The sequence below is a fragment of the Stomoxys calcitrans genome, chromosome 1 (genome assembly GCF_963082655.1).
Source record: "Stomoxys calcitrans chromosome 1, idStoCalc2.1, whole genome shotgun sequence".
Classification (NCBI taxonomy): Eukaryota; Metazoa; Arthropoda; class Insecta; order Diptera; family Muscidae; genus Stomoxys; species Stomoxys calcitrans.
The window spans coordinates 13,720,469-13,735,375 of record NC_081552.1 but is presented as its reverse complement, the minus strand read 5'-3'; the positions used below and the strand labels follow the sequence as shown (position 1 = coordinate 13,735,375).

The 14,907-nt window shown below is 42.4% G+C and overlaps 1 protein-coding gene across 1 annotated transcript in view; it reads right to left on the bottom strand.

The window, feature by feature from the left end:
- Positions 1–324: 324 nt before the first annotated feature.
- LOC106094969 (cubilin homolog) overlaps positions 325–14,907 on the bottom strand; it is a 30,630-nt gene continuing 16,047 nt past the window's right edge. Inside the window, exons 12-19 of the mRNA XM_059371064.1 lie at positions 14,492–14,841; positions 13,668–14,361; positions 13,431–13,597; positions 3,893–8,092; positions 1,527–1,703; positions 1,232–1,457; positions 591–1,168; positions 325–524 (exon numbers count right to left, since the gene is read on the bottom strand). Of these exons, the coding sequence (XP_059227047.1) occupies positions 393–524; positions 591–1,168; positions 1,232–1,457; positions 1,527–1,703; positions 3,893–8,092; positions 13,431–13,597; positions 13,668–14,361; positions 14,492–14,841 (6,524 nt within the window). The 3' untranslated portion in view covers positions 325–392. The remainder of the gene's footprint in view (positions 525–590; positions 1,169–1,231; positions 1,458–1,526; positions 1,704–3,892; positions 8,093–13,430; positions 13,598–13,667; positions 14,362–14,491; positions 14,842–14,907) is intronic.

The following is a 14,907-nucleotide window of genomic DNA, read 5'->3' as shown; positions in this document are numbered from 1 at the left end:
CCGACGATCCCATATTTTGTTGATGTTGATGTGTTGCAAACGGAATGACTACATGAATATACCCCCCATGGTGGTGGGTGTAAAAACAAGCAAGGTAAGGCAAAAGTCGGGCACAGTGCCGACAATGTAAATTACCATACATCTACACAATAAGTTTAAATTGACTCTATATCTGAACCGATTTTGATGGACTTTGGCGTAGGTGTTCAGATGTGTAATAAAACAATCCATACCAAATTTCGGGAAGAGGTCTGTATATGGGAGCTATAACTTAATCTAGACCGATATTCATTACATTTTTTATATCATATAAAGCTCAAATTTTTATTTGTATCATCAATTTTAAGTTTCAGCATTACGAAAATATTTTTTTTGTTCCAATTTATTATGTATTAAGTATTGATATGTGTTTCTGGATGTAGTCCCTTGAATTGTATAACCCAACCATTGCCATCATAGTTGAGTGTCTTATGGAAATGAACTGTAATAAAGCTGCGTTCACTGCGATAGAAGCTGGGCTCATCCTAAAATTCAGAATACATTTTAATTTTTCGAAAATATTCCCCATAGCCCATCTTATTCATACTTACCCCACCACAAAATGTGCGAACCACCTTGCCCTCTCCCTTGCCCTGCTGTTCTTGCGATTCATATTCAATCAATTGCAAATAATCAGTGTGACAAGTACTCTTGGCTCCCATATTGAAGACCAAAAAATTGATGAAAACTTTTAAATTACCCGGTACCTGTATGTTCCAGCGACAATCGGAATTTTGACGCACATTATTGGGATAGAAGGGATTGGTAAAGATACCGACAATATTGTACAAATTTCCCCCACAACCCGGTCCATCGCTGCTGGCCAAATAGGTGAAGTCCACTGAGGTATAATAGCCATCCAGTTTGAGGCGCAAACGCAATTCATTGCTTGAGGTGAAAAGTGATTTGCCCACCGCAGCATATTCGCATATTTTCTGCAAGGAGGTATTATTTCGGGCATCAAACACTTCCAAATACTCAGAGTTACAATTGGCTTCCGAAAACGATAAGTCACTGTAGAACAAAGAAAGCGAGGTATTGGCTGGGGATTTAATGAACAAATCACAGTGATCAGTAGTCTCCGAAAGTTTGATGCGTCCTTGGGTGCCGGTGAAGTTGCGGAAGCATCCTGAAAACCAAACAAAATATTTAAAAAAAAATCAACTTTTACTCAAAATTTAACTTTTCCCACCTTCAGCCTTGGAGGCTTGTAACTTGAAACCAGTTTTCACCCCCTTATCATTGGTGCGGAATTTCACATAGACTTCTTTGGAGGAACTAAAATAATCGCCAGGCAATTTTTGACCACAATATAGATGTTCCACTGCATATTCGGGCATGCCGTAACCCATTCTTGTTTCACCAAAACCACTAAAAATGAGTTTTGTGCCCAGGCCTTTTTCTATAGCATCCATATCCTGTAAAGAAAACAAATGGGATTTTTTAGGCATTTCTTTTAAGCCTTGAACGAGATAAATTTGACCTACATCATCATTGGCTATCATGAGATAATCTTCGGAGCAGGTTCCATTGGTGTTGCCGCTGTCAATGTCTAATTTCTCAAATTTGAAATGTATATTGTGGTCACTTTTGATTTTCCACACACAGTTTATGTTGTTGGGATATTTGCCAGTTCCATCGTTGGGTGAGACCAGAGTATAAGACTAAGAAAAAAGATAAAATAAAATAAAAAGCATTAAGTGTGGCTGGGACAAACTGTGCATACCTACCACCATGGGTATATTTATTATTCTAGATTATTATTATACTCTACTCTATCCATATGAATATCCAAATATGGGCCGAACTAGATCATATTTGTTTGAGGTGCCGAGAAGTCTTATTCAAGTCACAGTTTAAAATGTTGGCAAAACGATTAATGAATGAAGCTAAAATTGACATAAGACATTAAACCGGCAGATCGGTCTTTATGACAGCAGTATGGCCTGGTGTGGATCTTGTGGACTTGGTTTGGATATCAGTGGGCCTAGTGCTCCAAATTACTGTTCCAAGTTTCAGCCAACTCACTGTCCTAGATTTTCAGTGAAACTCAAACCAAACCCAGTGATCCAAGTTTCGGCGAAATCGGGTTATAAATAAGCTTTTTATGAGTGCAAGAACTTAAGTTGGGAGATCAGTATATATGGCAGCTATACTCAAATATTGACCGATCTAGACCGCACTCGGTACGGATAACGAGGGTTCTATCGCAACTCACGGTTCCAAATTTCAACGAACTCGGATTATAAATGTGGTTTAATTGGTTTCGGGCCTCTTTACTGCAGATGGGTGTATATAGGACTATGTAAAGATATAGTCCTGTATAGCCCATCTTCGAACTTAATCTGCCTAAGGACAAACAAGTAAAAGCGTGCTAAGTTCGGCCGGGCCGAATCTTATATACCCTCCACCATGGATCGCATTTGTCGAGTTTTTTTCCCGGCATCTCTTCGTAGGCAAAACAGGATATAAGAAAAGATTTGCTCTGCTATTACACACAATTAAATTATATGTTGGAGACCTCTGTAAAATGTCAGTCAATTCGAATAAGAATTGCGCCCTTTGGGGGCTCAAGGAGTAAAATAGAGAGATTGATTTATATGGGAGCTGTATCGGGCTATAGACCTATTCAGACCATAATAAACACGTATGTTGATGGTCATGAGAGAATACGTCGTACAACATTTCAGGCAAATCGGATAATAATTGCGACCTCTACAGGCTCAAGAAGTCAAGATCCCAGATCGGTTTATGTGACAGCTGTATCAGGTTATGAGCCGATTTGAACCATACTTGGCACAGTTGTTGGATATCATAACAAAACACGTCGTGCCAAAATTCTTTCAAATCGGATAAGAATTGCGCCCTCTAGAAGCTCAAGAAGTCAAGACCCAAGATCGGTTTATATGACAGCTATATCAGGTTATGGACCGATTTGAACCATACAGTTGTTGGATATCATAACAAAACACGTCGTGCCAAATTTCATTCCAATCGGATAAGAATTGCGCCCTCTAGAAGCTCAAGAAGTCAAGACCAAAGATCGGTTTATATGGCAGCTATATCAAAACATGGACCGATATGGCCCATTTACAATACCAACCGACCTACACTAATAGGAAGTATTTGTGCAAAATTTCAAGCGGCTAGCTTTACTCCTTCGGAAGTTAGCGTGCTTTCGACAGACAGACGGACGGACGGACATGGCTAGATCGACATAAAATGTTGCGACGGGGTCTCAGACGAATATTTCGAGTAGTTACAATCAGAATGACGAAATTAGTATACCCCCCATCTTATGGTGGAGGGTAAAATAATTGCGGCTTGTAAGGGCTAAAGAAATCAAATCAGAAGTCGGTTTATATGGGAGCTATATCAGGTTATAGACCGATTCGGACGAATTTTATGGGCGAAAAATCTTCATTAGGGAGATCAGTCCATATGACAGCTATATTCAAACACAGTCTGATCTTTGACACCGATATCGGGGCTCACAATTTCAAACTCCAGCTATATTGGTTAATAAATACACCTTTTGTGGGCTCAAACCATTAAATTGGCAGTTCAGTCTATTTGGGGGCTTTAACAATATATGGTTCGCTACAGCCCATCTTCGAACATAACTTGTCTATGGTAAAAGAATTATCTGTGCAAAATTTCAACTCAATATGTTAGTTTTCAAGACTGTAGCTTTATATTAACAGATAGGCAGAGAGTCGTATAAAAGGATAGATGGGTGGATATGGCTAGATCGTCTAAGTATATAACGACGGACAAGAATATAGATATTTCAATATCAGGGTAAAATATTTCTTTCGGCAGTGGGTATAAAAAAAAGAGTCTAAAATCTTACCTGACCATTAATCAAATCGATGCTGTGGTGGCCACATGTTTTCGCTATTGAAGTAATTTTTGCTGTAAATCCTCCACTTGTATTCTCACCATCCGTTACAAATCTCACCAGCAGTGCTTGGCGTGACGATAGCATACTACTGGGAACATCATGTCCACAAAATTTACCCATGCCTTCCGAATAGAGACCAGAACCATCTCGTATATCGACATAATCTGCACTACAACTACTTGAATTCTCCACATGAAAAGAATTGAACTCGATCTTCAGCTGACGATCTGGCGTGGTGGTGAATAGCCAAGAACAATCCAAATTATTTGCATATTGACCAGAGAATTGGGTAAAGTCATACGAGGAGTTTGAGGAGTCCAGATAAATCACCTTGTCGCAGTTGGGCAGGAACCGCACCAAAGCCTTGAAACCGGCTGAGGCATCACGATTATCCGAAGCACTGTAAATGAGTGCCGTATTTTGACTGATGGTAATGGGCGGTATGAGACCCGTCAAATTGCTGCAGAATTTCCCCAATCGTTGATCTTCGACGGTATTGAGCCCCTTGTATACCTCCACATAATCATAGGTGCACATGCCATGATGCTCGAAATTGAGCTCCTGAAATTTAACAATGATTTTGTAATTCTCCGGGGCCTTGAGCTGCCAATAGCATTTGCTGGAATGTGGAAACATATTGGTCTCCGAATCGCGTGGCGATTCAATGATCGAAGAGTTGGTAATGATAGCTCCACACTTGTCGTGGCCGTACTCCATGAGGAAACCTTTGTTGGCATAGCTGGCATCGGTGCGGAAAATAACAGTTATCTTATGGGGTGCTCTCACTTCGTAGTTAGTCTTGCTGCCACACAATGTCAAAGTTTTGTCATTGCCCAAATTATCGATGGTGTGAATGGTGACATCATCATAGCGACACCTGGGAGGCTGATCATCTTCAAGTTCGAATTCCACAAAGCGTATATACAGATTATCTGATTCGGATTTCTTGAGATCTGGCGAGGACACTATGGTGTAGTTGCAGGTGATATTGTGGGGATATTCGGAGGGATAGCCGGGCGAGCTTATCCGTTGCTTTTCATCAGTGGCATAAAGAATGCCGCCGCAGTTTCGTTCAAAACTTACGGAGAAGCCATGGCCCACAACATCATCGTCAGTGTGGAAAGTCAAACGCATACCTGTGCTTGTGGTATTGACAACTTTGGGCGGAGAACGACCACACAACTTCTGCAAGTCCTGCAGATCTACCCAATTTCCTGCGAATTTCGTTTGTTGAATCTTCAGATAATCCTTGGAGCAATTGGCACTGCCTTCTATGAAGAAGCGATCTTCAAAGACCGCAGCCAAATGGAAGCCAGGCTCAGTGCTCAATTCCCATATGCACTCCACATTGTTTTTGTATTGATAGTCCACTTTAAGGGATCGGAAAGGATAGGTCAGTTTGCCGCCGCAGCCACTGCCCTCGTGTACATTGAGGGTAAAGGTGGACTGGTTGTTGTAGTTCTTGGTCACAAGTTCCACAAACAAACCTCCGTTCACCATCTGTTGGCCCAAAGACGATTGCGAACAAAATCGACCTAAATGGGGATGGTTTTGGTTGGGCCCATTGTACACATCCAAATACTCGTCGGCGCAGCTGCCCTTGAAATCGGTGCTGAGCTTAATTTCAAAATGGGTATCCGCTTCCACATCATCGAAGTCAGGGGGGTCGGTGGAGGGAGTTATTGTGGACCACACCACCCAGGCACATTCCAATGGACCACTGTGGTCCGTCATATTAGGTTGGGTTATATTGACCTCATAGTAGTAGTAGAGAGGCCAAATGCCTCCGCACTTATAGGCCGTGTATTCGAGCTGCAATTTCTGTAGATCGTTTCGTCTATTACCATTCAGTATCATTTGGGAGGCAAAGGGTAGCCGAAATGAGGGCTGGCTTGTGTTGCGGCACATCAATTGGGGCAACAAGCGGTGTTCACCTACATACAGCTGCAAAGGGCTAGTGTAGGTACAGCTGAAGGTAGCCCTTGTACCGTTGCGTGATTTGGGAAAGCGCTCATCCTTGACCACATGTACTGCTATGGTTTGATTAAACTCAGCTCCTATATCATGCGAGCAATAAATGTCCGTGCCATTAGGCCTAGCGAAGTTCAATGTCTGCGGCTTGTTGTCTTCGCCGAAGTACAATGGCCGGCAATATAGTGATGGCTCATAGGCTGTAAACAAAAGTTTCACTCCTCGATGCTTGGTAAAGGACAGAATCAGAATATCTATGGTCATGGTGTTGCCCGAAGAGTATATAACGCTGGGAGGGGCTTCGCTGACCCGTATGATAGACGACGTCATTCTGGGATCATTGAAGAAGCCTATGCGTACATGGAAATGTTCCTGGGACTGGGCGTTACCCAAATCAAAGTCCTGAACTTCCACTTTGATGCGGCGTCCTTTGGGCGCCTCTATGTTCCAAGTACATTGAGTGGGCTTGTAGCTACCCATTGGATAGTTGGGTGTTTGCAGAATTCCATGGTAAGCCTTGATGGTTTCGTGACAGCGAGAGCCTGTAGCTTTGTAGGTGATTTCGAAGGCATCGGCCAGGTGATAGCCATCGCGTATTTTGTAACGCACCACCAGCTTATTGGTCTCCACAATGTAGCTGGATCCCTTGCTACCGCACAGTAATCGGTTGTCGGTGATGTTGTCGAATCCCGTAGTGAAGGCATCCACTTCCTGTATCTCAATGTGGGTGTTCTTGCCGCACTCCTCGCCCTCCAGAGCCCCCTCTTCGCCCGTGTTCAATTTGTCTATGTCGATTTCAATGGTGGTGCCCAATTCTGTCTCTATCGTGAAGACACACTCCAATTCCTTTTCATTGGGCAGCAGTTTCAGATCATCCGGGGCCTTGACCACTCCCTCCCCCTCATAGAAGAAACCTCCACAACGGCTTATGGTCACATTGGCCTGGAAGCCCTTGCGGGGCTCTGTCACGTCGGTAAAGTAGGAGACCCGCATCAAATTGCCCATGGAGCGTATGGAGTTGGGTTTGCTGGTGCCGCAGTAACGTCCTATCATGGGAGACAGTTCGGTGGCTCCATCATTGACTTGCACATATTCCTCGCTACAAGAGTCATCACCGGACTTGCCCAGTTGGAAGTCGCCAAAGAAATTCAAGGTAATGCTTTTGTGCAGTGGAGCCACTATCTTCCAAGTGCACTCCGTATGGGGATTCGGTATATTCGGGTAGTTTGGCGAGTGTATAGTCTGAGTGCGATCAAATTTGCTATGCTCATTGATCACCACTTCGGAGGAACATTCCTGGGTAATCTCCTCGTAGTGGAAGGAGGCCTTAAAGCCCCAGAATCCATTGCGTGCAAATTTGATGTAGGCCCGATTCGAAGAAGTCTCCAGCACATCGGTAATATTGCTCTCACAATATTTGCCCTTGCCTAAGAACGGCGAGTCTTCGGCCAGGCCATTGCGCACCAGGAAATAGACACGACAATTTTCCTGGGTATTTAGCTGGGAGTCGGGGAAGCGCAAGCGTATGCGTCTACCTTGCCTCACCCTTATAGTCCACACACATTCGCTGCGTATGGTATTCAGACCGTTCATATCCGCTGTTATGTTAACAAAACCACGGCGATCTCTCAATTCCGAGCCACATACGGTGTGCAAAATTGCCGAGAATCCTGTATTATTCGACGAAGAATCGGTAACAAACTCAATTCTCAAATAGGGTGTGCCTTCATATCTGATCTGTTTATCGGTAGACTGTTTGCATAGCGAAGTATTTGCTCTCCAATTTTCCATATCATCACTAACTGAGACGCGCACATAGTCGGCAAAGCAGCCTTCGGTGTCTTCCAGATCGATCTTTAGAAATCTCAACACCGCGTGACGTGAAGGATCATTTGATATTACAATCCAATTGCATTTCATATTGTCCGCATAGCCATGGGGGTAGCCCGGCGAATGGAAGAGCAGAGTGCTGTTGATGCGTAACCTCTGGTTGCCACACATTTCGGCCATTCTCTCGGCGGTGCGATTATCGCGTACCACTGCTTTAGAAAGCTGGCTCCATTCAAACTGGAAAGGTCCTCGGTAGGCGGTGAGGTAGAGTATATTGGTGTTGGACTGTATGACATGGCTGTTCGTAAATTCCAAGGGGCCACCAATATCAGAATAGCCATCATAGAACTGAAAAAGAAAGAGAAATAAAGGGAAAATGGTAAAATTATTTGCTAAAATGTTTTTTGTTTTAAAATTACGGAGAAATCGCTTTCGACGATTGTGGCAATACGAATGGAAAAATATTTCTTTGGCCACGTTAAAATTTATTGCAAACAAGGCAAACATCTGGACGTTTCATTACGTGAAAGCCAGGTTAGTTTTAAGTGGCAGTCTGTCATCAGAGTCACTCAAACAATTTCGTCCATTGTGATAGCACAGCAACAGACAGGTTCTCAAAGAAATGAGAACCTAAAGTGGAACTCCTTCTGACTGCTAGTGCAGGACACACACGCTGAAGGGGTTCTATAGTCTCTTCTTCTTCGATGTCCTTACAGCTTCTGCAAAAGTCGTTGCTGGCAACTTTCAGTCTGTCAGCATATTTTCCGATTAGACAGTGACCTGTCATGACGGACCCAATGACTGAGACGCCTGTTGTAACCAATGAAAGCAAAGCGGGAGACCTCTTCAAGTCAAGATAAGGCCACATAGTTTTGGAATGCTCACAGACCCCTCTTTGTGACCATCTATCATTCGTTGTGCTTCGGGCCTGCTCCTGAAAACTTAGCTTACATGTCGCTAGAGGCATACCCACAGATTCCAGTACGCCTGGAATGTGTAGGGTAGTTCCTAGTCTAGCACGCTCGTCTGTTGTACAATTCCCGGGGATACCTATGTGGCCCGGCAACCAGAACAAGTGGATTTTGATCTATTTAGCCATATCTTTGAGAGATCAGCGACCATCGAGGGCGGTTTTTGTGTGCAGAAATACGTTCTCCATAGATTTAATGGCTGCCTAGCTGCCTGAGAAGATATTTATGCCAATCGTCGTTATGACATTATATCTTAGCCTTCCCACCACTTCCTTAATTACAATTGATCTCCGCTTGATAAACACTGATAACCTTTTCGATATGATCAGTTCTAGATCTTTAGAGTACACCCCAAAGCCCACCGGGTCGTTTAGTTTGGAACCATCCGTATAGAAGACTGTGTAACTTCTGTTACCGGGAATATCGTAGTTCCAATAGGTTCTATCAGGAATAGTGGTACAGTACTTTATATCGAAAGCGGCTCAAGTAGGCTGTAATATACACCGCCTGGAACATCGGATATTGTATCAACGATAACACATTGTCCGTAGCCGCCACATGACCCAAGAGAAAGCTCCCTTAACCTCACGGTAATGTTCGCTGCAATATGGGTAGCCACAATGTCCGGAGGCATAAGACATATCATTAAATTCAGTGCATCAGATGGTGTCGTTCCGGTGCGGCTGTGATGCACAAACAAGCCATCCTTTAGATCCGGTTATGTTTGAGCAGTAGTTGGACTTTTGAGGCGCCGTCCACCAGACCACAACACCATATAGGATTATCGGTCTGACAATTGCAGTATATAGCCAATGCATGACACGCGGTTTAAACCCCTAAATTTTGCCAATGGCTCTCTTGCAGATGTATAGGGCAAGGGTTGCCTTTCTTGCCCTTTCCAAAATGTTGGATTTGAAGTTCAATTTCCTGTCCAGCAAAACACCCAAGTATTTTGCGTTTTCTGTAAATGGTCTGTGTGTGTGTCTCTTCCCAAGGAGACAGGTTCCACTGTCGGCAACTTGTATCTCCTGCTGAAAAGAACAACTTCTATCTTGCACGGACTTATACCTAGACCACTTTCGGTAGCCCACTTTGCTGTTACACATAGAGCTTCCTGAATAATATCTTTTAGAGTGCTGGAAAACTTTCCCCTAACCGCAATAGCCACGTCACCAGCATGCGCGACCACTTTTACACCTTTTTCTTTCAGGGACAATAATATATTGTTAATGGCTATATTCCAAAGTAGAGGAGACAGTACACCTGCTTTGAGGTGTTCCTCTGCCCATCCACAGATCCCAAGCCTGCCGTAATGCATCTTTTAGTAAGTAAGTTATTAAAAAACTTTCTTGCGGTAGAGTAGATGCCTAGAAACTCAAAATTCTTCATGATTAACGTCGGTTTTTACATTATTGAAAGCACCTTCATTGTCAAGAAATGATTCCATTGTATATTCCTTGACAGCTGTTTCAGTGGATTTGCCTTTACTACAATATAAGCATACTGCGCCGCGACAGGCGATCTGCAGAGATCTTTGCCCTTAGATATGATCTTTCGAATTAGTGTGGTAGGGTTTTCCTGCTTTCGGAATGGAAATGACCTTCGTGTCCCTCCATCCCACAGGTATACGTGACAAGCAGAGTATATCTCCCTAAGCCAAGAAACCAGTCTATCAGACCCAGCTTGTAATTTAACCGGTAAAACATCATCAGGGCCTGGCGCCTTTAAGGAGTCTTAGATCCGCAGATCCAAATATAGGCCCCAATGGGCTGCAGATCCAGCATCGCCTCCAGGCCTGCCTGCGGTGCGGATCTCAGTGCCCCTGTGATCCCGACGCAGGACAGTCTCTGGACCTTCTTGAACTCTATGGCAATATGGGACTCAAATAAAAGGTATTTGCGAGTTAAATACCTATCTGATATCCAAATGTGGGACCAAGTTTCTGGGGGTGCTCCCCTTCCCAAAAACACCCCCAATAAGTCTTTTTACTGACTATGGCAATATGGGGTTCAAATAAAAGGTATTTGAGAGTAGAATACGAATCTAATATCCAAATGTGGAACCAAGTGGTTGGGTGGTGGGGGCCACCCCACCCCCATAACACCACCTAAATAGGACGTGTTTGCTGACAATTGCAATATGGGGCTCAATTTCAGAGCCAGGTCACTGAGTGGCCGCCCCATCCCCCTAAACAGACCCAAACCGAACATGTCTGCTGACTATGGAGATATGGGGGTCAAATGAAAGGTATTTGGAAGTAGACCTCGAATCGGAAGTCAACATTCAGGACCAACTGTCTAGGGGACATCCACCTCCATAACAACCCTCAAATAATACGTATGACAATTTGGGCCTTAAATAAAGTGGAGATCGAAATTTATAGTTTTGTCTCAAATGAGAGGTATTGAGGAGTAGAGCATGAATTTTATACCCACTTTCAAAAAAAATTTTCTGGGGGTCTACCCCTTCCCCCCCAATAAAAAACAGCAATTATTTACTTGCCATAGCAATATGGGCTTAAATAATTGTATTTGTGAGTAGAATGCGAATCTGATATCCAAATGTGAGATCATGTATTTAGGGCACTGCCCCATTCCCAAAACACCCCACAAAGAGTACAAGTTTACCTACCATAACAATATGTGGCTCAAATGAAAGGTATTTGAGATTAGAAAACGAATTTGGCATCATCCTATAAATTCCCCTTAAACCAATAACAATATGGGGCTTTTATATGTGGCATGGTATATTAGAGTAGAGCTAAGTGCCTGGGGGACCACCTCACTTCCGGAAAAACCGGCAAATCAGACATACGTATTTACCGGTCATGGCAATATGGGACTCAAATGAAAGGCATTTGGGAGTAGAGCTCGATATTCATACCCACTATTAGTACCACGTTTCTGGTCCTGAAATGCTTGACATTATGGGGCTCAAACAAAACCATGTTCTAGCCGTATTCTGATATTATTTCAGGGTCTGCCCCTAAACTTCCCTCAAACCGGCCATGTTTGTCTACTGTGGCAATAAATAAAAGGTATTTTATAGTAGAAAACGAATTTGATATCCAATTTTCAGGTGTTTGGGGGTCGTCTCACCCCATAAATAAATCTGATTAGGCTTAAAAGTGTTTCACGAAGGCATCACCTCATAAATTCCCCCTAAACCACACATTTATACCGACAATAGCAATATGTAGCTCAAATTTGGTTTTTTCGAGAAGGATATGAATCTGATATCCACTTTTGGGGCAAATGGTTTGGCTACTCCAATCCACCACGAAAACCAAGAGAATGAAGTAGATCTAACATCCAAACTTTGATGCGCGGACCATCCGCTTACCTGGCTTCTAGAATGCCAGGTCTCGGAGATAGGTGAGGCAATTTAAACGCAATTTAGTATGTTTATAATAATTCGAAAACAGAAATTTGGTATCCTTTTTTCGGAGGGATATCTAGGGGGCCGCGCCACCTCCAAAACCCGCCAAATGGAAATATAAAACAACCAGTAAAGAAAGGCAAAAGTCGGTGCCGACTATATAATACCCTACTCCACCTAGTGCATGTTTTATATGTAGAACTTATCTCGAAATCTAGTCAGACTTTAATTTGGATACCAATTGAAATAGCAATTTAGAACCTTGTAAGATTTTCCTACCATAGGACAAAAGATTTGGATATACACATCTCGGATAAAAGATTATATGGGAGACACATACTGGGGCGTCAAATAGAGATTGACGTCCCTGTATGTGTCATTAAGATGTGACCAAAATTGTGGTTTTTACTGTCATAAAAGTCCATATCGGATGAAATATACGCATTGGAGCTATATCTAAATTAGGACTGATTGTAATGAAATTTTTCGCACGTATTGGAACGCCAATTTAAACGTCTCATGTAAAATCGGGCGAAAATTGTGGATTCTACAGCCTTAAAAGGCCATATCGGATGAACGATATAAATGGTAGCTATATCTAAATCTCAACCAATTTTTATGAAATTTTGCACACAAATGAAGACGTCAAATAAAGCATCTCATGCAAAATTTGTAAAGATCGGACGAAAATTGTGACTTTTACAGCCTTAAAAAGCCATATCGGATGAAATATATATATGGGAGCTATGAAATTCACTTGTAAAGTCGGAAGTCATAAGAAAGTCTTTCCCGCCAAATGTCAAGATAATCGGTTAACAAATGACCATTTTATTGCAGTATTACTGCAAATCGGACGAACATGTATATGGGAGCTATATCCAAATCTGAACAGATTTTGTTCCAATTTCAACAGGCTTCGTCTCTAGTCCGAAAAACATGCCCATACCAAATTTGAAGATGATTGGATGAAAATTGCGACCAGTAGTTTGTACACAAATTAACATGGACAGACAGACGGACAGACAGACAGACGGACATAGCTACATCGAATCAGAAAGTGATTCTGAGTCGATCGGTATACTTATCAATGGGTAATTTCTCTCTTCCTATTGAGTTTTTCAAACAAATTCACTAAGTTATAATACCGTGTACCACAGTAGTGGTGTAGGGTATAATAAATATAATTATTGGCTTGGGTATGTACAAAAGTGGAGGCAAATTTCTAGGATTATTAAAAAAATTGGGTAAGTGATTTTTTTTCCACATATTTTTTTTTTACATTTTCTAACACATTAAATGCTCGTGAGAGTTTGATATTTGTTACTTGTTCTACTTACCTTTATATAGGGAATATCGGTATCCAAAATATGTTTGATGGTCAACAACACCACATAGTCTTTGTCCACGGTTATGCGCCAGCTGTACATTTCGTGGCTATGGAATTTAGCTGGATAAGCAGGTGACTGCAGCACACCCGTGGTGCCATTCAATTCATTGTGTTTTTCTAAAGAAAAAAAAAAAAACATTTTCACATAAATTCTTTTAATTTTATTCCTCTATTTTCTTTTTCTTACCATAATTGTAGCTGGCCAAAAATCCCTCGCCTACAATGTCATCATTACTATTAAATATGATGTACACATTGCCTCTGGCCTTTAATGTGGGAGGAATAGTTTTGCCGCAATAGACTCCCAACACTTTCTCTTCGGTATGATCACGAATCTCCACATAGTCATTGTTGCACTCTTCCGAATCTTCCAAGTCCATGGACTCAAAGGTTATCTGGATGCTATTACCCTCGCTGGGCACAATTGCCCAATGGCATTGCATATTCACCACATACGAGTTGGGATAATGGGGAGAGCTGAATTTGCCCTGCAACGAAGAGTGATAGCCACCACAGTAGCCATCCATGGTGTAGGCAATCGCAAAAACTTCGGAAATGATATTCAAGGGTATCTTTAAAGTGAAGGCATGACCATTGGAAATGATATCCGCTGGTCCGGATTTACAAAAGCGCACCCGCACAGGAGATGTGTCATTGAGACCATCGAGGACCACAGCTCCTTTGTTTATGCAATCCCCCTCGGTGCGATAGGTATAGGCTAGAGAGGGATGCATTTGAACGTGGCCAAAGTTCAGCAGGAGTTTTTTGCTGGGATCCTTGGCAAGCAGCTGCCATTCGCATGTTTGATTCTTAAGGGTATGAGAGACCAAGTCTATATTGAATATAGCTTCATCATCCAATACCATGCGTTGGCCACAATCCTATTAGGAAAAAAAGTATGTAAACAAAATATTTCAAAGAAGAAAAAATTTTGTTGATAAGATTTAAAATTGTTGTAAAAACCCAATTTCTGGTTTAAAGAACTCTAGCACAGGCAGAAGTGCCTCTCACCTCTACATAGCTAAGCTTGAATCCTCTGGGATGTATTGAGTCATCCGAATGGAAATGTACAGTAACTGTACTCTGGGTGCTTCTCCAAGTTAAAGTGTCTTTGTCCTCCATATCGCCACATTCCTTGAATATCTGGGCGGGATCCTCCTCGCCGATGTCCTCGGTTGCCTCCACATAATCCATTTCACAATCATAGAAGTCCTCAATTTCCATTTCTTCCATGGTGAAGATAATGGAATGGTGATCAGCCACCTCAATAGTCCATTCGCAATCGGAATTTGCAGGATATGAATTGGGATAGTTGGGAGAGGTGATGATACCATTCTTGGAGTTAAGAATACCACCGCATTCTTAAAACGAATAATCCGAAAAAAATTCACTTTGACATTTTTCTAAGCACCTAAATGTTCTACATA